At 45.1% G+C, this 22265-nt stretch overlaps 2 protein-coding genes across 2 annotated transcripts; one reads left to right on the forward strand and one right to left on the reverse strand.

The window, feature by feature from the left end:
- The first annotated feature begins 551 nt into the window (after positions 1–551).
- Positions 552–1667, forward strand: LOC119368022 (clavaminate synthase-like protein At3g21360). Its single transcript, XM_037633382.1, has 2 exons — positions 552–947; positions 1065–1667. The coding sequence occupies exons 1-2, from the start codon at positions 552–554 to the stop codon at positions 1665–1667; spliced, it is 999 nt and encodes a 332-aa protein (XP_037489279.1).
- An 11181-nt stretch (positions 1668–12848) lies between these two features.
- LOC119368023 (peroxygenase-like) lies at positions 12849–14756 on the reverse strand. Its single transcript, XM_037633383.1, has 6 exons — positions 14553–14756; positions 14300–14455; positions 13670–13755; positions 13451–13545; positions 13225–13350; positions 12849–13105 (listed from the first exon to the last, which is right to left on the reverse strand). Exons 1-6 carry the CDS (start codon positions 14665–14667, stop codon positions 12952–12954), a joined length of 732 nt encoding a protein of 243 aa, XP_037489280.1. The 5' UTR covers positions 14668–14756; the 3' UTR covers positions 12849–12951.
- Between the last annotated feature and the right edge of the window lie 7509 nt (positions 14757–22265).

A 22265-nucleotide genomic window follows, 5' to 3' on the forward strand; every position in this document is an offset into this window, starting at 1 on the left:
TTAACATTATCGATCGCTTATGTGACGACTGATGACGTCAAATGGCTGTGGGAGGTTGTGGACTTGTGGTACGTGGCTCAGTTTTACTGTCTCTTCGATTAGGACTTGTTGTTTCTACTGTTTTTAAGGCTCGATCCGGCCAGTAAACCAAAACTCCGATCGATCCGTCAGTTTGTACTGCGCTATGGCGCGAGGCGCGCAGGATGCAATGCAAAGGACGCCAGCAAGGGCGTCACCCCGACATGGCAGTGCGCACACTCGGTCGCCCGGTCAATAGCAGCGGCGCAATTCTTCACCTTGTTCGTGTTCGATCCAGACAAAAAGAAAACGGAACTTTCATGAAAATTTACTGTGTTTCTATCTCCCACGGTAACCAAGCATCACAGAGGTCAAAAGAGTTGCATGGTTTCCATCACAAGTCTTGTTAGGGGTCACCTCCGAACTGTCACCGTATGGCTGTATAAATATCCATGTATTTACAGGCAGTCAGGCACGCACTACCAAGTATCGATCCACGAATCAGTTCAGAGCTCAGAAGCTAGGCCAGCGCCATGGGGGAAGCTGCAGCTGTTGTCGCCGCCTCGCGCGACGGCTTCTTCGGCCTGGGCGAGTGCAAGGGCCAGGTGGTGATCGACGGCGAGCAGGTGCCACTGGTGCTGACGCCGGGCAGCGACGAGGTGAGCGGCCACGACCACAAGGCGCTGGTGGCGGCCCTGGTGTCCAACCGGGAGTGGGTGGAGGAGAAGGTGGTCGCCAACAGCGGCGTGCTGCTCCGCGGCTTCGGCGTGCGCGACGCCGTGGAGTTCGACGCCATCGTGGATGCGCTCGGGTGGCCGGACATCCGGTACGTCGGCCCCGCCCCGCGCACCCACGTCCACGGCCGCATCTGGACCGCCAACGAGGGCCCCCTCGAGGAGTTCATCTACTACCACCACGAGATGGTCCTCGTAAGTACTCGATCCTGCAGCTCGATCTTGCTTGCTCACATCGCTCGTTCGCCATTAATTGATGGACGGACGTCAACGGCGCCATGCCGTGTTGTTGTGTAACAAATTAACGTGCAGATCAAGGAGTTCCCGGGTAAGGTGATCCTGTTCTGCGAGGTGCCGCCGCCGGAGGGCGGGGAGACGCCGTTCGTGCCGAGCTTCCGGGTGACGGAGCGCGCGCTGCAGGAGTTCCCGGACATGGTGGAGGAGCTGGACGCCAAGGGGCTCCGCTACACCTTCACCGCGCTGAGCAAGGACGACACCAAGTCCATGCGGGGGCGAGGGTGGGAGGACGCCTTCGCCACCACCGACAAGGCCGTGGCGGAGCAGAGAGCCCGTGCGCTGGGGATGGACGTGGAGTGGCTGCCGGAGGAAGGCGGCGTGAGGACCATCCTCGGGCCGAGGCAGCTGACGCGGGTGTTCCCGGGCCGGAAGGGCCGCCGGATGTGGTTCAACACGGTGGTGGGGATGCACGGCAAGGAGCTCAGCTCCGCCACGTTCGCCGACGGCTCCGAGATACCGGCGGACTTCGTGCGGCGGTGCGGCGAGATCATCGAGGAGGAGAGCATCCAGTTCCGGTGGGAGAAGGGCGACGTGCTCATCCTCGACAACCTCGCAACGCTCCACGGCCGCCGGCCGTCGCTGGCGCCGAGGAGGGTCCTCGTCGCCACATGCAAGTGATCTCATTTCATCACCCACCTTAACTAATTTAGTTAGTTAATTAAGCTTGAGGATGGACCGAGCTTGATTAACTAATTAATCTTAGTTGGTGCTGGGGACGATGCTACATTTGGCTCTTCTATAATAAGATGTCTTTATGTTAGTTACTACGGTAAAATGGCTTTGTGCATCTTAGGATGCAGAGGCTGGGTATACTCTTTTTTCGGAAGAAAAGCTACTACGGTAAAATAAGAGCTGAAGGTTTGATCAAGTCAGTCGGTTAATACTTATTACAGCCAGGGAAGGGTGCGGTAGTTTCTCCCTTAATTATCATTATTACTACTAGTCTACTAGTAGTAGTTTTGCATCCATCATCATCTGGATCGCTGGGTGGCATGCACTACGACATGTAAGGCTTATTTTCTCCAAGTGATACTAAATAATCCTGGATGCATGCAGCAGTGTTATGCATCTTCCGTTTACTATTGTACTCTCAATTTTTTTTTCTGAGGCTAACTCTCTATGTTCATGTGGGCATGGACACGATCCAACACACGACTTCATCAGTTTCCTTGCGTACAACTATGTTAACAAAATTGTAAAAAATATATGATATTGTAAAAATCTTAACATGACTAATGATGCATCTCAACAATTTGCATACAAAATATTGACACCACATCAAGCAGCCTTTGAATCTGCACTACAAAAAAAACATGAGGCCTGGTCTCAACAATTTTCCACTCATTTTCTCATAGAGGGCATACTCTATTAAATTAAAACGTAGCATCAAGATAATAGAAAGCATAATAAGTACGCTGGCCTCTACACAACCAGGGTGCAAATAGTCAAACCCAAATGAGCACACGCCAATAATTCTGTTCGATAGGAAAGCAAAGCCATAGCAGAGCAAAACTAAACCTACGACGTAGAGTGCGGGAGACCTATCCAAAGACTATGCCGCCACCCATGCGGGGAAAAAACACCTTGCCACCTGCCCTGACCGTGCGCGTACACATCGATGTAAACAGTAACCTCGGCAGTCCTATCGTTGTAGGGAACATCACAATCGAAGCCAGTGTGTAACCTAGAAATTAATCTACAGGGGAAAGGAATTACCACTAAAACTCAAATAACTTATATATAGTCATAAAGACCTAGTAAGTGTGCAGAACTTTTGTGGAACTCTATCCATGCAATATCCAATTGCAGCAAGGGAGGTTGTCCTTTGTTAGGGTCACACTTTTAATGGTACCTTCGACATCCAAATCTTTTTGATATTGTGTAATCTCAGAGTGTGTAAGCGCCATGTACGTGTAATCTTCTATAAAGGTTCCATTTCGTGTAAGGTGCCAACGGAATTCATCCCGGCCTTGTGTCAAGTAGACCGCAACCAATCGCCCAGGACGAAGTGTCATGACACAAGGCGGAGACTGTCCAGATTCTACTTAAATGAAATATTAGGCGGAGACGCTTTGTCACGAGCAATATGGTCTAGGGCTGGATATTGTTCTCGAAGAGTGGTGTTACCCAACCATGTATCCTCCCTGAAATGTATCTCCAAGCCATTTCTTATTGCGAAGACATGTTTCTTCATCGCCATTTAGATCCGCCCAAAAATGCTAGTCTACAGGTTTTCGGTATGCTTAGGACAAAGGTTTTTAGCCTGGATACTTGTTGCGCAGAAGTGTTTGCTATACACCATGCTTTGTCAAAAGCCTATAAAGGTATCTGCTTAGCAAAGCGTCGTTTTTTCTTGGTGGTCTTGAATACCAAGACTACCTTAGTCTTTGGAACAAACTACGTTCCATCTGATTTGTCATTTACTCATGCACATAAATAAATCATGTACTTGAGAATCCCATTTATAGGGGTAAAGAAACATTTGTCTCCGCAATAAGAGTATTTGCGCCCTTCTTCTATTCATTTGTTCCAGTCTTAGTAGAGCACTGTCACCACAAGCTTGCATGCATGGTGTTAACATGGGAAAATTCTATTATACGTTAGATAGTGTGTGATCCAATTTATCCACCCCTCCGAATTGATGGTGAAGAATATTACGCCTGTGTTCCATGAGGTGTTGCCTCGACCGATATATTTTTGGCGAAATATAGGTCTTCTTTCAAGCAGCGAGTGTTATTATGGTTTTCAAAGCCTGGTATGCCGAGAGGGTTTGCAGGTGTTCCTTTCCTTTACTGCCGGCTGAATGTAATTTTCAATCTCAGGTAGTTGACGTATAATTGAAGAAAAAAGATGGCGAGTATTATTTTCAATTTATTATATTTTTAGTTTTTTATTGGTTGTTTTGTGTCCAGTTGTATTTTCATTATATTGGCTACTGTTTTTCTTTGTTGACAATCAGTTCTAAGATGCCTTTTGGGTGTCTTTTCTAGAAAAAAGAAATAATTTTCTTCGCATAGGAGCATAAATAAGATTCTAGAGCGTAGCCGGTTCCCCTTATTTTATTCTACCTTTCCTTTTTTTTGTTCATTTTCTCATCCAGTTTTTGCCAGTATTTTCAAATATTTATTTTTTTCTTGTCATCCTTTTTATTATTTGCCTAGTATTTTTTTCCTTGTATTTTAGTCATTTACAATACATGTTATTTTTACAATTAACAAACAAAATTTAAGAATTCTCCAGTATATTTTAAATCATAAATTCTGAATTAACTATTTTTTTAAGAATTCACCAATACATGAATTATTTAAGAATTCACCAATACATGAATTATTTTACAAAATTCAAGTATACTAAATTTTAAAGTATTTCAAAGTTTTGCACATCTATAAACTTTGTGAACAATATTTAATTCCATGAATATTTTAAAATATCCATGAGCATCTTTAAATTGTGCACAGTTATTTTACTTAGTAAGTACTATTTTTTAAATCCGCAACTTTAAAAATTCATGATGTTTTTTAAATAATTCATTATTTATATCCGGCCAAAACCGTCAGCAGTTTTTTCGGAACCAAGGGTGAGTGGTCTTTTCATTAGGTTTTCCCTTCCGAGTGTAAATTGCCCATATTTCTGTCGAGTACCTGGGCCGCCCCGTTTACCGGGAGATTACCGCAGCGCAAAACACAATCGAGTTTAGTACAGTAAGAGAATTCAACAATCACAATACAGAGTACTTGTACAACTTTATTCTATGGACTTCGTACTCGAGAATGGCGATGGCGCGGACGGGCTCGCGCGCTCCTGCTAGCTGGCGCGAACGGAGCGACGACGCGTTGGGTACTGTATTAAATGCGGCTGTATGTATACAACGTCATTACGTACGTTCGCAAACTACGTGCGGAAAAAAAAACTACGTGCGGAAACGGGGACGTTCAACATAACCAGTATGTATACAACATGTTTTCTGTTTTTTTTTCTTTCACGAGAGTCACGGTTTTGCTTCCGCGAGAGGCACGGGCGTGCCTCTCGGAAACGGAAACGTGTTTTCTGTTTTTTTCCTTTCATGAGAGTCACGGTTTTGCTTCCACGAAAGGCACGGTTGTGCTTTCGTGAGAGTCATGACCGTGGCTCCTTAGAAACGAAAAAAAACGTGTTTTCTTTTGTCTTTAGCGAGGGTCACGATTTTGTTTCCGCGAGAGGCAGGGTTGTGATTTCGTGAGAGGTATGGGCGTGCTTCTTTCGGAAAGGAAAAAAAACTCGTGCTCCTGGTTCGGTTTTTTCGTCTAGTTTTTTTCGTGAATTTTTTTTCGTCAAAACCTATCAACATGAGATCTAGTTTTGAAGATCTCGACGCCAGGAATCCAACGATGAGAGCGTTTCGAGATTTGGACGCACGTTTGAGAGATAAAATGTTTTGAATAAACGAATCTAAAAAAAAAAGGAAAAACTCCCAGATTGCGACAAGTGGCGCGCTGCATGTGCGCCACTTGTTGCAATCAAGAGAGTTGGAGTGATCTTTGCGACGAGTACTCCTCAGCTAGTGATTTCGACTTGTTTACCATACTTGTGTTTTCTATCATAACAATCCCCACAAGGTGCATACCCTAATCCAATCTCACGGAATAAAACCATCCATTTATGCAAGGTTTGTGATTTACAGTTAGCGTCTTTTTTAACTCGAAGAATAAGTAAAATAAGAATTTATATTATTTTTCTTCAAGTAAGTAAAATAAGAACAAACGATGTTCCATGCACCAGAAAACTACAAACAAACTTGCATGACAAAAAAAAGAGTTAATGGTTTTTCGCTTCCGAAATGAAAAGTAATCAATGCACCAACTAGTAGCAGCAAGAAATAACTACTTCGTACACACTTGCCTAGATGCATTCCTGATCTCCACGCACGAATCACTCTCTTCCGCGGCCGCCTATGCTTACGTAATACCAGATTAATGACCTGCGTTGACAGACCAGGACACATTAACGGCTGGGTTAAATACATCCGGTGGGCCACCCAACAACATAATGTACGTCACCCGTTATGCGCCGTTCCCTTGCTTCCGGTACACATAGGTACAGAACAGGAGACAAACGAGACGTTACAAAAACACCGTCAAATCCTCGTCTAAACGTCTGCACCACCAACGTCTCTTGCCAGTTACGGACGCGCATTAACTCTCCTCACCAGCCACGTACAATACGGCAGGCATGTCGCATCTCGATTTTTTGTCCAAAAGGACCCCCTGCCGAGATGAATTGCCAAAAAAGACTACCTCTGGATCAATTTGACAAAAAGGACCCCCTCAACGGTGGCGGCAGGCGCGGCAGGCGACACGTGGCACCTGCCGCCACGCCAGGAGGCGGCCACCCCAGCTGAATGGCTTTCCTACAGTGCATCGCGCCGCGACATAATGGGCGAGGCCAGATGGGCCACACCGCCACTGGGCAAGGTGGCCAGCCCTGGCGCGTTCGCTGCCTGGCCGACAGGCCCTGCTGCGCGCAGGCCCCGCAAGTGGGCCTCGCCGCCACTGGCTGAGGCGGCCACCCCTGCCGACAGCAGCTGTTGGTGCACGCTGACTGCTGCACGGAAGGCGAGGTGCGGGCCCTGCCGCCACTGCTGCCGGCGGCGTCTTCCTGGCACTGATTCCGACGCGCGCAATGAAGACGCTCGCTGTTGCAAACTGGGCTAATTCCCACGCGCAGAGGACGACGAATTTCACGGGCTCGCTGTTGCAAACTGGGCTGATTCCCACGCGCGGAGGACGACGAATTTCACGGGCGGGAATCGCTCTGGCTTCACGAACCTGATCTGCCGACACTACAGGGATCCTCTCCCTTTTTATATGCCATGCTTCAGCTCCGTGCGCAAGCATACTCTCTGTAACCTCGTCCCTCTCCTTTGCTCTCTAAGTCTCTAAGTACAAAGAGAAAAAAAAGCTCAGTAAGCACTTTCACTCGTGATTTAGGGCGATTTAGAGTTGGATTTTGAAGATGATGAAGTTGAAGAAAAGATAGATTAAGGTAAGATCTATCCATTTTTGTTGGTTTCATTCGCATGCATGATGTTTTTATTCTGTTTGATTAGTTCCTAAGTGTGTATTCTATGTTGCTTTAGGCATTATTTCAGCACTTGGAGGAGTCATTTGGAGTTTCTGTAGTAGGAATAGCCGTGCAAAGTGAAGTACGAAGGGGAAGAACGAGGTATGAGCTTTGCAATATAAGTACTTTTTTGCGCATGCAGGGTGGTAATTAGTTAGTCTTTTAGCTCGTCATTAGCTATGTGATGTAAGTGCTTAGAGGTTAGAAAAATTTGCAGACGACAGATACAACATTTATACTAATTTTTTAGAAGAGTAGGTTGAAGATGTTGTATCAATGTTAGCTGCGTCCATTAGTATTGAGATGTGAGAGAAGATCTTAATACGGTAATTAAAAAAAAAATAGCGCTGCAATTGTTCATTGCATGTGGTATGTTATTTCATGTGATATGTTTATTACTAAGTCTATAGTTAGGAAACCGTAGGTCTACATACAAGCAAGTGCTATTTTTATACTTCTGATAGCCGAAAGAAAAATCCGTGTGTAATATTGATGTTCATGTGATAATAGGTTGACTCCGTTCATATAATACTGGTGACGGATATTTATTCGAACTATTTTGATGCTTAATTGCAATCGCAAGCACATTCATATTGGAGCTGAGGTATAAATGACTCCGTAATATTGTTAATATTTTTTATATTAATGTAATTTGTGAATAATATGCATGCCGCTGCGAATATTAATATTTGTAAATAAGTGATTATAATTGTATGATATGAAAAATTCTGTATATCCGGAAGGTATTAAATGTACTACGCATATGATATTAAAATGTTATAATCGTACTATTAATTTTTTTCAAAAAGCTCTATTTTTGCATGTTAGTATTTTTGTATTGATGTACTATTGTGAATAATGTGCATGCCGCTGCAAATATTATTATTTGTAAATAAATGATTGTTATTGTATGATATGAAAAAAATTATATAAAGCCGGAAGAAATTAAATGTTTTAATCATATGATATTAAAATGTTATTATCGTACTATTATGTTTAGTGGTTGTTTGGATAGCAATTAATTACCATCGGTTTTGTCATAACTTGTAAGAAAATTAGATTTTACTAATAGTGATTTTTCCAAAAGCTCAGTTTTTGCATGTTACGAGAATCAGTTTAGGATATTTTTGGGTAGTCATATGGAACCCATGGACTCAGGAGCATGTACAGATGGTCTTTAATATACGACCCATCACACCAAGCATGTTGACCGATAGTGCATTCTGACTGACTCGCTGCTACTTATTGTTCCTGTGGTGTGTTGAGCCTTACAACCCAGAGCGTGTCATGAGACAGTTTGGTCTGTATCAGGAGATTCCACCACCTTTTTGAAGATGTACTGACGAGGAAACCCATAAGTAAGATGTGACCTCCCTAAATAGTTAGCGTCCTTTTTAATTTACTAAACTCACACTTTGTTACATAATTTGCAGGCTAACCAATATGGACCACGGTTGGAGTCTTTACGATTGGAGGGAGCGCAACATTCAATGGGTACAGAAGTGGGAAAATGACGCGCTAGCAGATATAGTGTATCGACTTAGGTACATTTTATTTACATTATTTATTACGATGACCATACGATGCTTGAAGATGCTTTGCTTTCATCACAACGGTTGGTGTTATTATATAATTTTGCAGACTGTACGATGGAAGTACAGCTCAAGCGTACAAGCAGTGGTACTGCATCAGCACGCGTACAAACCTGGCCGGTCAACCAGCTATGATACCAACAAATCTCACGCACAAGGAGCAGATGCAAAGACCTGTTGAGCTGCATGCAGCTTACTATCATGACGGGATGGTAATCACTAGTAATTTTTTCAAGTCCATCATTTCATAATCATTTCAACCAAATAACAACCAAATATTTTTCCAGCTTCAAACTGCCCACGATATAGGGCAGATGGCGGCGAAAAGCATGCCGCCCAGGGCTGTCAAGTCATTCAATAAACGTGTTAAAGAATACATGCTAACAAAGTTGAGATGTGGTAGAGGCGACGACGTTGTCACTGTAGCGTACAACATGCCAGTACCGAGGTCAGCCTGACCGAGTGCGGCGCCGTCGTTCAGACCGAGCGAGGCGCGTACAAGCCATGGGCAGCGGGGGGAGGGTCCGAGTACTACAACGACATTGTCACGACATGACTCTTCTCTGCCACTACATCGCTCTTCTTCGGTGCTGCTTTGTCAGGGGCAGACATCGCAGGACCATGGCATGGGCTTGGATTCGATGCCCAAGCTGTATCTTTCCCCAAACTCATATGCATACACAGGATATGGCACATACACTCAAGGTGAGGGATCTCAGTCGTATCTCTCCACGCGAGGGATCTCCATGCCCGAGGAGACCCGTGTCCCAGATTTAAACCAGTACCAGGTAGAATGTCCAGACAGTACAGGCGAGGGATCTGATCAGGTAGTCATGTTTACATTTTAATGCATTTACAGTGATATTATATATTATCCTCTAAAAGTTTTTGTTTACAATGTTTCTATGTGCAGGGCATACCTGATGTAAATTGGAATGATGAGTACACCCAACCTGACGACAATGTTTACGCAGTAGATACGAATTTCTTCAGAGAGGACGTTATTGGCCCATCTTTTATCCCCGAGAAGTCACAACAATCATACACCTACAATTACGCATCAGATTCGCAACAAGGATTACAGACTCCACCACCTATGCATGAGTCGCAGACACAGGCAGACCAACTGGAGTACGGTCGCGGTCTTCGTGTACCTCGACCACCTAATCGCTTGGATCTTTCCGGCCCGAAGGGAAGGCCAGGTGGCCGTCGTCGACTACAATGATTCATCTATCCATGTGCGCGACCCATTGTATCTACATATGTCTATATCAGACTTTTCGATTTGAACATCTATGTATGCTGAAATAAAAATGCACCAGTCAGGAACAATTTTTCCCGCCTATATCTCCCGCCATACTATCCCGCTCCACTCTTCAGCTTATGTTTTCGCGCAACCCTTTCCCCTCAATATTTTCCCGCCAACGCTTTCCCTTCATATGTTCCCGCCACCCGTTTCCCGCCAACGCTTTCCCTCCATATGTTCCCGCCACTCGTTTCCCGCCATATGTTCCCGCCAAACCTTTCCCGCCATACTGCACTCGTTCTTTCCCGCCATTTTCTCCTCTCTACCTATAAAACCCCCTTTAGACGGAGGTGGATAAGCATTCGAGTGTAGTGTAGTCGAGATGTCCCATTATCCTTTCGATCGTAGTTTTCACCCTGGGATGAGCGGGACTCTTCTCAGGCTAGCTACCGATTTCAGGATGGACAATATGATAGTTCCATGGGACGAACTCATCGGTAGTGACACCATAATGAATGAGTTGGCTCACCAATTACATAGGTCTGGTGGCCTGAAAGGACCTATGAAGAGGTACGTAAAGAACTTCTTAGGTTGCATGCAAGGTGGAAGAATGTAGTGGAGCCGAAGAGTGAAACTTTTAGAAGGACCACAGAAAATCATCCATTTTTATGGATTGAGGAGAGCGAGGATGAAGATGATATCTTCATGCTGCCGCTTCCGGGTGCTGCATCGTCAAAGGGCAAGAGTTCTGCATCGTCTAAGGGCAAGAGTACTGCATCCTCGAAGAGCAAGAGTTCTGCATCGTCCAAGGGTAAGAGTTCTGCATCCTCGAAGGGCAAGAGTTCTGCATCGATGGAGGATGACGATGATGCCTTCATGTAGTTTTTAAGCTGTAGTTCTACCGTTAATTCGGATGTACTTGCATTATTAGTTTGTACTCTCTTATTGTAGGGCATTATGTTCTATCTTAATTTTATTTTGTAGTTGTTGCATGATGTTCGATATTAGTGGAGGGAAAGAAAATGCCACTACTTTATTCTAAAACTATATATTTTTTCATTACGACACGACACAACTGAAAATAAGATACATCATAGGAACAAAGCTACATTTAACTCCTGAAATAAAGCTACATTAAAATGTAGAAATAAAGATACAAATGATTGCGAAATTTAAAATACTACCACAGGAATCTACTGAGTTCAGCGTGGATATTTTCCTTTTCCATCGCCAGCTTCTTCTGCTGCCTTGGCCTCACGAGCCCTTTCTTTCTTTCTCTGCCTCTCCGCCTCACGAGCCTCCTTTCGCTGTCGTTCCTGCTCCTCCATGTGACGAGCCTCTTCCCTGTTTTTCTTTCCTAAATCCTGAAAAAAACGGTGTTGCTCCGCATAGTATTCTTTTAACTCTCTCTCTTGCTCTGCTTTCTCCTCAGCTTCCGCCTTCTCGCGTCGCTCTTCCACAAAGAAACTATTCCACGCACGGCGACTTCTTTCACGAATCTCAGTCACTGCCCAAGCCGGCTTCTCCGTGTCAATCCAACGATAGTACATGCACAGTGGCGGAGGAGACTACAACAAGAAACAAGAATGTTATTAAAGAATAAATCAAAATACCAATAATATCTATTCGTGATGGTTAAAGCATACCGGAGGCTTGTCGTACTCTGAAATAGCTACGGCGGGATCTTCCTCATAATTGGCGCACATGAAAAACTTCATGCCCAACCAATCTGAAAAGTCCGTCACCTCCTTCACCTTGCAAAGATCGCCACACCAACACTGCAGGACTGCCACCCCCGGAGGCAAACTTGCATTCTTCATTTTCCTCGGCCTAATGCTTTGATCCGAACAAGGCAAACTCATACCGACTGAAAAAATGTGTTACACACTTTGCGCACTGGCGATTTCGAGGATGGCTGGATGAGAGCCTCGGTGTCTCCTTTTATAGGCTCAGACGATAAATGATGGCGAGAAAATAAGCGAGAACAGAGGAAATTAGGCGGGAAATTTTAGGATCCCTGTAGTGTCAGCACAACAGGGAACCTTGGATTCCCGCAACGAGTGAGTGTATTTCTGCAGTGCCGTCGCGTCCTCTCAAGCAATAGCCAGCACGCACGTGGGAATTAGCTAAGTCTGCAACAGGGAACCTGTCGCCGCGCATGACTCAAGCAAAACAAGCAAAAGCAGGCTATCAGCATCAATTTTCAAATAATCGGAATGAGCGAAGTTTGTATCGGAATCAGCGCCGTCAGTCACGAAATCAGTGTCGTTTTCCCGCGCATGCAGAAGAAAAGATGCCGCCAGCAACAGTGGCGGCCTGGCCCGCGCCTCGGCCCGCTTGCAGCAAAGGCTGTCGGCCAGCCAGCGCCAGTAGGATGCCGCCTCCGGCTGTGGCGGCGAGGCCCACTGGCGGGGCCCGGGCGCAGCAGAGGTTGTCGGCCCGCCAGCGACCGCGCTAGGGGAGGCCGCCTGATCTAGTGGCGGCGTGGCCCACAACGCCTGGCCCGTTCCGTCGCGGCATGATGCACTGTGCGGAAGCCGTTCTGGCTGGGTTGCCGCCTTCGGCGGTGGCGGCAGGGCCCGCTGCCTCCTGGCGTGGCGGCAGGTGCCACGTGTCGCCTGCCGTGCCTGCCACCACCGCTGAGGGGGTCTTTTTTGTCAAATTCACCCAGAGATAGTTTTTTTTGTTAATTCATCTCGGCAGGGGTCCTTTTGAACAAAAAATCGTCGCATCTCCAGGGGATCGAACGCATGACGATCCCGAGAGCGCGCGAGCTCGTCCGCGCCTGGCAATTTTCGCTTCGTACTCGTTCCTCTCTTATATGTAGAATTCAACAATCACAGTACAGAGTACTTGTACAACTTATTCTCTGGACTTCGTACTCGTTCCTCTCTTATTTCATAGGCATACATGAGGCAATCCATCTGGTGTACAGTCCTACTCACGAAGATGACAGCGTGGCACTCTAGTGCTGCTTCTCGTGGGCTTCCTTCCTTTGCTGGGCGATGAACTCGAACAGGCTACCATCGAAGCAGCGGCGAACAGCTTCTCTGGAGAGGAAGCCCTCCTCGTCCTTGGCAAGCAGGTACAGCAGTATCCACTCTCCCTTGCTCACAATCCTGAACACACATGAGTTCAGACCAAACATGAGTGGAACAACGCTTCTGCAGTTCATTTGGCGTCACTGACTGCTAAGTAAACCGCCGATGAAATGAGAATTCGCGAGTGCTCTGCTCACCATCCAATGAAGTCGAAGTTCAGCCGGTTGCCTTCGGTCATCCTCCAGATGTCGCCGAAGCTAAGCTTGTCCGGCGCCGTGCGGGCATACTTGCTGAAGATGCTCTCGAAATTTACCGGCATGAACCTATATTTGTTTCACAGTTGGAACGTACCTCTTTCAGAACTGAAAGATGGTGTAACAAAGTTTTGAACTAGTAGTAAGCGAGTTTGGAGTGTGGATTTACCTTCCCTCTGTGTCATAAGTTGAGGAATCGCTACCATGCTTACCCCTGTGGATGTTCTTGATGTATACGGGCAACAAGGGAGATGGTATCCAGCTCTAAATATAGCCATCATGAAAAGAAAGGAAAAATGAGAGCCTGGCGAAACTTTTCAAGGAAAAAAGAATGTCGAGTATAGTGTATATAATATGTTAATCATATTTCAAATCTTTTTGTACTTACATGTAGAGTTGGGAAGCTGAAACCAATATTAAAGACAATTGCCAACACGAACGACACGATCACGTTGAAACCCAATGCCCGCACTCCTGGAATTCATGCAATAGAAGTGCATAAAGTAAGGCGATCACTGTGGAATTTTGTGGTTCTAAAACTAATTAAAGTTTAAATAGCGGGTTATAGGTCGAATATTCATTTCGGCTCCCGAGCTCATATGATCTCGATAAACAGTAAAATTGAAAATAAATACTAAAACAATTCAAAAAATTCCAATTTTTTTTGCATGAAAGATATTTTAGTGTGTGAGGTCCGTGTCAAATTTCAACTCATTTGAACATCCGAGCTGCTCTCAGCAAAAATAACAAAATCAGCCTCGAACAGTGCAAAAACAATAAACTTTTTCACATACCCAAATTTTGTTTTTTTTGGTCTAGAGCTGCTTAGATGTCCAAATGAACTGAAATTTGGCACGAACATCATGCACTAGATCATCTTCCATGCAAAAAATTCAGATTTTTTTGAATTTTTAAAATATTTCTTTTGATTGTAGTACTGTTCATGCGCAGGAGTATACGGTGCAACATATACAAGAACATCACCCGCAAAATAAAAAAAACTTATACACGTGCATACCTCGGTAAGTTTCCCAGGGATAGACGATGCCGTCGCCATCCAGATCGAAGAAGGCCACATGCTGCTGCAGCACGCTCTTCTGTCCGTGCTCGTGCCCCTCCCCGCTCTCTCCTTCAGGATGGTACACATCCGGCACGACCAGAGCTCGAGCCAAGTCTGCATGCATCCATGCCGGTCAGTCATGCTTTCTGCCTTGCTGATGAAACCAGTGCAGAACGCACGCACGAACGGAAGAAACGGGGCAGGCACTCACAGGGCTTTGGGAGGTGTGTCTCCAGGTCTGCCCGGACCGGCCGCTCGGCCGTCACCGGCGCCTCCTCTGCCACCGTCGACATTGCGTCGGCGGGCGCCTTAGCTTCCTCCGCCATAACCCTCTGTGCGCGTGCACCACACTTTTCGGCTTGATCTCGCGAGTCAAGATCGAAAGCAATAATCTACGGCGGTGACAAATTCTACCGCGCGTCTTGTGCTTCTTATACACACGCAAAGGAAGGAGGCACACCCACGATGCGTGTGCAGCGAGCGAGAAGGAAAAGTGTGCACGATTGTTGTACACCTGAGGTGTCACCTCGTGATTTGGCACCGAGAGCCTTCCCTGTGGCGGGTTGTACAGTGAGGTCGCACTCCGGATCCGTTGTCCGTTCATGTCACATCGTAGTCCATTGAGCCGTACGGTACCATCTCCCTCGTGCTGTGCCACATAAATTTTGCGGTTACTCTGCTTGATACGGAAACGTTAAGCGCCTCTGGTTTTCACCCGCGTGCGCGTTGCAAAAAATTGTAAAAACAAATTCAGAATTAGATGCGCTTTGTTTTAAAATGGAAGCTTTTCTTGTTCATGATAAAACCATAAAGGTGTCCCCACGAAATAAAACCGATAAAGGTGTTTGGTTTGTCAGCCAATATGAAAAGGGTCCCGCTCTGTGTTAGTCAGGTGAAAACTGAAAAAATACGGCCATCTCTTCTCTTTCTTTTTTTGCGGGGAGAAGAGAGATTTCATTACTCAATGAGGCTTCTCAGCCTCACACAAGTTCACAAGTACAGTTCTTCATGCGAACATGCGTATCGTAGGAGGAGCAGGGCACCCCCATATTTTCTCCGAGGGTGCTGTAATCATCGACACGGCTTCTGCACAGTCCAGTTCCATCATGATCGGCAAATTTGTCCTGTGCAGGGCCAACGCTAGGCCCTTTCTACATGCTGCTAGCTCCGCATGAAGACTATTGTCGCAGCATGCATCTCCCTACACGTTGTATATTTTCTCCGAGGGTGCTGTAATCATCGACACGGCTTCTGCACAGTCCAGTTCCATCATGATCGGCAAATTTGTCCTGTGCAGGGCCAACGCTAGGCCCTTTCTACATGCTGCTAGCTCCGCATGAAGACTATTGTCGCAGCATGCATCTCCCTACACGTTGTATATAGAATTTCACCTCTCTCGTCTCGCAGAAGCATATGCCTTCTCCTGCTGCACCAGTAGCCTGTACGTAAGTACCATCACAATTGAGCTTTGTCCATCCTGGAGGTGGTGGCGTCCAAGGTCTCTCATACCACTGCACATGTACCTTTTGAGTGGTCCGCTCTCCCTCATGCAGCACCATCTTCCCTTTCTCCATATCAGCTTGAGGGAATTGTTGTATACACAATAGCGAATTAATGTATCCGAGAAGGAATCTGCAGGATGCTTCTGTGGGCGGTGGCACCTTGTCATGGGTGATCTCGTTGCGGATATACCATACCCGCCACATGATCATAAGAACCACCATGCGTGCCCTCTCCGCCAAAGGGTCCAGGAGTGTGAAGAGCCACTCCAGTCAGTTGTTGCAGATGGACTCCATTTTTGGTATTTGCCAGTCTTGCGCCATGGCATGCCACAGTTCCCTGGCGAGTGGGCACCTGCACAACGCGTGGAAGCCGTCCTCTCGTTCGACACCACAAAGGGGACAAACATCAGTAAGTTCGAGGTGGCGGGAAAATTTGTTTGCCCATGTGGCGAGGGAGTTTGACACAATTCCCCATGCGAACACGCGTACCTTATGAGGAGCGGGGCACCCCCATATGATCTTCTAGATGGCGCGACGACCATCCAGTGCCCTGCTCGTGACAGTTGCCAATGGACGCTCGCGCTCGTTCATGGCTAAGAGATAGGCGGAGCGAACAGTGAAGATACTGTTCCTCTCCGGCGCCCATGTGATGATGTCGTCGGTGACACGTGGCGATATGCGGGTGCATGTGATGGTGTCGATGTCTGCGGGAAGGAAGTAGCGTCAAAGCAGGTCCATGCGCCACGCGCCGGACTCGTCTAGGTGCTCCGCCACTCTCCAGAGGTGGCATGTTCCTTGCTGAGTGATGGGTTGGTGCAATGTCTCACTAGGGAGCCAGCGATCACCCCAAATACGAATACTCTGACCATCTCCGACATGGCACACGATGCCCTTCTTCAAGAGCTCAAGACCATACTGGATGGCCTGCCATGTAGAGGATGCGTTCCCCGAGAAGGCAGTGTCCTCGAGGCGGCCCTCCGGGTAATAGCGGGCCTTCAGGACCTGTGCACACAAGCTGTTAGGATTAGTGAGCAGCCGCCATGCCTGTCTCGCGAGAAGGGCTTGGTTAAAGAGACGAAAATCTCTAAAGCCCAGACCATCCTTCATTTTATGTGCTAAGATTTCCGGCCAAGTCATCCAATGCATTTTCCACTTGCCTTCTGAGGAGCCCCACCAAAAATTCCTAACCATCCTGTTCAGCTCGTCGCAAACTGAGAACGGCAATTTAAATACTCCCATAATATAGGTTGGAATAGCCTGTGCAACGGCCTTAATTATAGTTTCCTTCCCAGAATGAGAGAGGGTGTCACCCCAAGAAATAATTCTTTTCAGAAGCTTTGACTGCAAATTCTGAAATTTACCACGCGACATAGGGCCTTCTGGCGTAGGCAGCCCCAGATATTTTTCCTCAAAGGTCACCAAATTGATTTGTAAAACAGTACGCACCTTCTCCTGGTTATCAAGTGAACATGACTTGCCAAACGATGCGCTGCACTTAGTTGGGTTTATACACTGCCCAGTAGCCCTTTCATATGTGTGGACCACTACATGTACCTTTTCAGCTTGTTCCTTTCCCGCTTTAAAGAACAGTAGTGTATCATCAGCAAATAGCAGGTGCGACACACCTGGGGCTCTGCGGCAAATCTTGAGGGGTGCGTAATCACCCTTTTCACCATCATCCTTCAACAAAGCAGAGAGACCATCCGCCACAAATAAAAACAGGAACCGTGAAAGTGGATCACCTTGCCGAAGTCCGCGCGGCGGTGCAAATGAATCCAAGAGGGTTCTATTAAATTTGACCATGTATCTCACCGAGGTGACGCATGTCATAATCCAGTCCACCCAACGGCGAGCGAAACCCATCCTTAGCATCATTCGCTCCAAGAAGATCCAATCCACCCTGTCACACGCTCTAGACAAATCCAACTTATAAGCACAAAAACTCTTATTTGAGTCTTTTTCCTACTGAAAAGTCAAAGCATTCAAAAGCAACCAATGCATTATCTGTGATCATCCGTCCGAGAACTAAGGCATTCTCTTCCGGCGAAATAATCTCATCCAAAATAGGCCGCAAACGGTTTACCAAACACTTGGCCACTACCTTGTATACTCTGTTCGAAAAGGCAGTGCCTAGGAGGCGCTTAGGCATGCCTAGGCGCTAGGCAATGGACAAACGCCTCGCCTAGGGCATAAATGGAGGTCTAGGCAGGGCAAGCAAGGAATTGCCTACCGAAGCAAGAAATCATGCCACATACTGCACTGATATACGAAACTGGTTATATTCCAATGACAGTAGATGGCAATTAACTTATTTATATGCCATAAACTAATATCAAAACCCATATAATAATCACAAATACACTACGAGTAAAAACTATATTACCGCCTAGGCCGCGCCTAGGGCGCTTAGGCACCGCCTAGGCACTAGGCGAAGGCCAACCGTCTCGCTTACGCCTAACGCTTTTTCCAACCTTGCTTGTATATAACATTGCATAGACTGATGGGCCAGAATTCCATGGTTCATTCAGGATTATCAACCTTGGGGATGAGAACAATGGAGGTGTTGTTCACACCCTCCGGCATAATTCCGGAATGAAAAAATTCCTTCACACCGGCGATGACCTGCTCGCGCATGACCGTCCAGTTCCTTTGGAAGAAACGGGCAGGAAAACCATCCGCCCCGGTGCCTTTAATGGACCAATCTGAAAAAGTGCATCAGCAATTTCTTGATCCGTAAACTCTGCACACAAGCCAACATTCATATGATCAGTAACACACCTATTAATTAACTCAATCACCGGGTCTGCACAAAGTGTTGGGTCAACCGTAAACAATTTAGAGAAGTAGGACGTGGCCATAGCAGCCATAGAAACGTGATCCTTGTGCGCCACCCCTCCAGCATCAACCAAAGACTTGATACAATTTTTCCGAGCACGCCACACCGCTTTTCAATGGAAGAACCGTGTATTGCGGTCCCCTTCCCGCAGCCATGCAATTCGGGATCGTTGCATCCAAAGCATTTCCCTCTCGGTACATCAGTTCATTCATCCTGTCGGTGGCCTCACAAATTTCTTTCCTATCTGCATTCATAGACATAAGCTTCTCCAAACAAGAACGAGATTTATTAATTTCCTTGATAACATTACCGAATTTTTTACGACTCCAAGCTTGTAATATTTTCATCATATTTCCAAGACCAGTAGCAATATCTCCCAAATTAAGAATGGAACCCAACTCAGTCCATGTATTCATTATTACCTTTGGGAGAGTGGGATATCTCTCCCACATTACCTCATATTGGCAGCATTTCCTGGTGGTCGCCGGTAGAGGGTCCTCAAGTAGACACCGTAGCAAAATAGCTAGGTGATCCGAGCTGGGTGCCACAATGTGCTCCACCTTGGCGCTAGCGAACAAGTCACGCCAAGCGTTGTTGGCAACAGCACGGTCCAACCGGACTTTAACATTAGCCCGGCCACTTCGGCGATTATCATAAGTATAAGGTAGGCCTGCAAAACCAAGACCACCCAAACCACAAACTTCCAGAACATCACAAAGGTCGATCATCTGACCTGCCGACCTGGGCGATTCAGAGAAGTGTTCAAAACTCCACATCGCCTCGTTGAAGTCTCCAACCACAACCCATGGCATACCGGCTTGTTGGCGGAGATCCCGAAGGAGGGACCACATGTGATGACAGTCCTCCACCCAGGGTTCGCTGTAAGCGGCCATCTCTTCAGCAGAACATTTCATGGGAGTCAGATGGTTAAGATCTTTATACCTAACTAGTAAACATGCCCGTTCGTTGCAACGGAAGAAAAAAAAGTCTCTCATACACACACTCGATGACATCAACAAATCACTTGAAATCTTTCGCGGTGCCATACAAGAAACAACATGATAAGTGGTGTTGTGCACAAACATAAAGGGTTGGACGGTTTTTTAAGTATACATAAGTTGTGTCCAGTTTATTAGACAACAAAAATATCTACCTAGTTTCCAGTATCAATTCACGTCTTTGCTACGTCCTCCTTAGTGATACTCAACAAACAGTGCATTAGGCTGGAAATAGCAAAGCACACTTTAGTACTCAACGAAGGATGTGCATAAGAGCTTGTTTTTGTCTTGTTGATATATGTGTTTGCAACTGTAATCCAATTCAAGACTTAATGTCGTTACAAACAGTAAAATATCTCCACCGAGAACAATCGACCTGTAAGAATATGCATTTTCAAAATACCCCATATAAAGAAAAGTATTAATTAAGGATGCAATATAAACATAATTCTAGAAATAATTAACATGCAAGATAATATCAAATTTGGAATATACCCCATATAAAAATAAGTAGTATTAATTAAGGGTGCAACATAAACATAATTTTATAATTAATCAACATGCAAGATAATATCATATTTGGAATCTACACATTTTTTCGAGCGATTTTCATATATAACATTTTAAATTTAAAGTTAGGTTTTAAAAGATATGTTTTTTTTTGAAAAATACTTGAATCTGCCAAAAAAGAGATTTTTTAAACGCCACCTGGAATCAAGGAGAAAGGGAGAAAAGAAGGAAGAAAGTAGAGATCGAACTCAGGTCTCCTAGATAGTAGATTAAGACTCGGGCTAGTAGGACGCTTGTGCACTTTACTTCATCATGTGATAGCTGTCTAATGAACCAAATGTGATGGGCGGCGAGTTTAATGAGAAAACGAATCGGTTTTGCCACTTAATAATAATGTGGCAGTGGGGGTAAATCATGTTTATAGTTTAATGACGGTGAATGGACAGAAGCAATCTCTGCTATATTATATTTCTATATTATATTCCTAACTAATAATAATGAGGCTATTGCTTCTAGTTGTATGTCATCAAAATCTCCGAAGTTGCAAAATGTTACCCACCGATGCCACAAGCGATAGAAAAAACGTTTTCACAGGGGAATCCTCATCTGGACCGGCCCATGCAGTAGGAATCTTCTATACTGCGCTCTACGCGCTGTGAGAAGACACAGTGCGCCTGTTTGGGTCGGCATATGTCCGGGTGGCCTATTTTTTATATTTTATTTTTATTTTCCGTTTTCCTTTTCCATCTTCGATTTCTTCAACTTTAAATCATTCTGGACTACAAAAAACTTCCAAAAAATAATAAACTGAATATTTTTAAGTAAAATGTTTAATAATTCAATGTTTGTGGATTCAGAAAATGTTCGCATATTCAAAAATGTTTGCCATTTTGAAAAGAGATGTTCAGAAAATCAAAAAATGCTCATGATTTTTTAAAAAAGTTTTTGTATTGAAAAATGTTAATAAAATTGAACAAAATTTCGCCAATCCAAAAAATGTTCATGAATTGAAATATATGATAAAAATTCAAAATTGTTTGTGACTTACAAAATAGTTTATTGATTCACAAAATGTTCGCTGATTCAAAAAATGATCATGCATTTCAAAAAATGTTTGTTAAATCAAGAAAATGTATGTGAATTTCAAAAATTGTACCACCAATTTTCCAAAAAATGTTCTTCAATTCTAGAAATGTTCGTCTATTCAAGAAAATATTAAAAAATTGCAAACAGTATAAATTTTTATGAATTAAAAAAATGTTCATGATTTGAGAAAATGTTTGAAAATCTGTAAAATTGTTTATGAATTTGAAAAATGTTCATGATTTGAGAAAATTGTTCACGATTTCACGAAAATGAGAGTGATAGTGTATCTCGGTGATGTAGAAAAATATGGTCATGGGCATTGGAGATTATGATTTTTTTCTCTTTCGTTGCAACACACGGGTTATTTTGCTAGTCTTTATTCAAAGCCTCGGGGCACCTGCACGTCTTTCACACATCACGCCGGGGTAACATCAGATTTCAGGCCAACCTGGCGCCGTGCTGTCTAGGTTAGAATCCTGGTAAGCTCCCGGCCATGTAGTTTTTAGCAATTAAAAAGCTATGATGCATGTGGCGTACAATAAAAAAAATAAGAGTGATAGTATATCTCGGTGATGTAGAAAAATATAGTCATGGGCATTGAAGATTATGATTTTCTTTTTTCTCGTTACAACACACGGACCATTTTGCTAGTCTTTGTTCAAAGCCTCGGGGCACCTGCACGTCTTTCACACATCACGCCGGGGTAACATCAGATTTCAGGCCAACCTGGCGCCGTGCTGTCCAGGTTAGAATCCTGGTAAGCTCCCGGCCATGTAGTTTTTAGCAATTAAAAAACTTTGATGCATGTGGCGTACAATAAAAAAAATGAAGGGCACTAGCACCCAGAATATATTAAGCATCCCATCCGAGGGAAGAACCAGAAATTCGCACCCGACGGGAGTCGAACTCTAGCCGCAGAGTGCGCCACTGCACATCCTTGCCACTAGGTTGATGCCTAGTTCTCATGCGGCGTTCAATTTTTATGTGCCAAA

The sequence above is a fragment of the Triticum dicoccoides genome, chromosome 2B (assembly GCF_002162155.2).
Source record: "Triticum dicoccoides isolate Atlit2015 ecotype Zavitan chromosome 2B, WEW_v2.0, whole genome shotgun sequence".
NCBI classification, from domain to species: Eukaryota; Viridiplantae; Streptophyta; class Magnoliopsida; order Poales; family Poaceae; genus Triticum; species Triticum dicoccoides.

Excerpts from the sequence above, each read along its gene's own strand:
- LOC119368023 (XM_037633383.1), bottom strand. The coding sequence starts at position 14,667 with ATGGCGGAGGAAGCTAAGGCGCCCGCCGACGCAATGTCGACGGTGGCA. Across the intron at positions 13,756-14,299 it reads TCCCTGGGAAACTTACCGAG|GAGTGCGGGCATTGGGTTTC; the intron begins GTATGCACGTGT and ends CATGAATTCCAG. Across the intron at positions 13,106-13,224 it reads AACTTCGACTTCATTGGATG|GATTGTGAGCAAGGGAGAGT; the intron begins GTGAGCAGAGCA and ends ATGTGTGTTCAG.
- LOC119368022 (XM_037633382.1), top strand. The coding sequence starts at position 552 with ATGGGGGAAGCTGCAGCTGTTGTCGCCGCCTCGCGCGACGGCTTCTTC. Across the intron at positions 948-1,064 it reads ACCACCACGAGATGGTCCTC|ATCAAGGAGTTCCCGGGTAA; the intron begins GTAAGTACTCGA and ends ATTAACGTGCAG.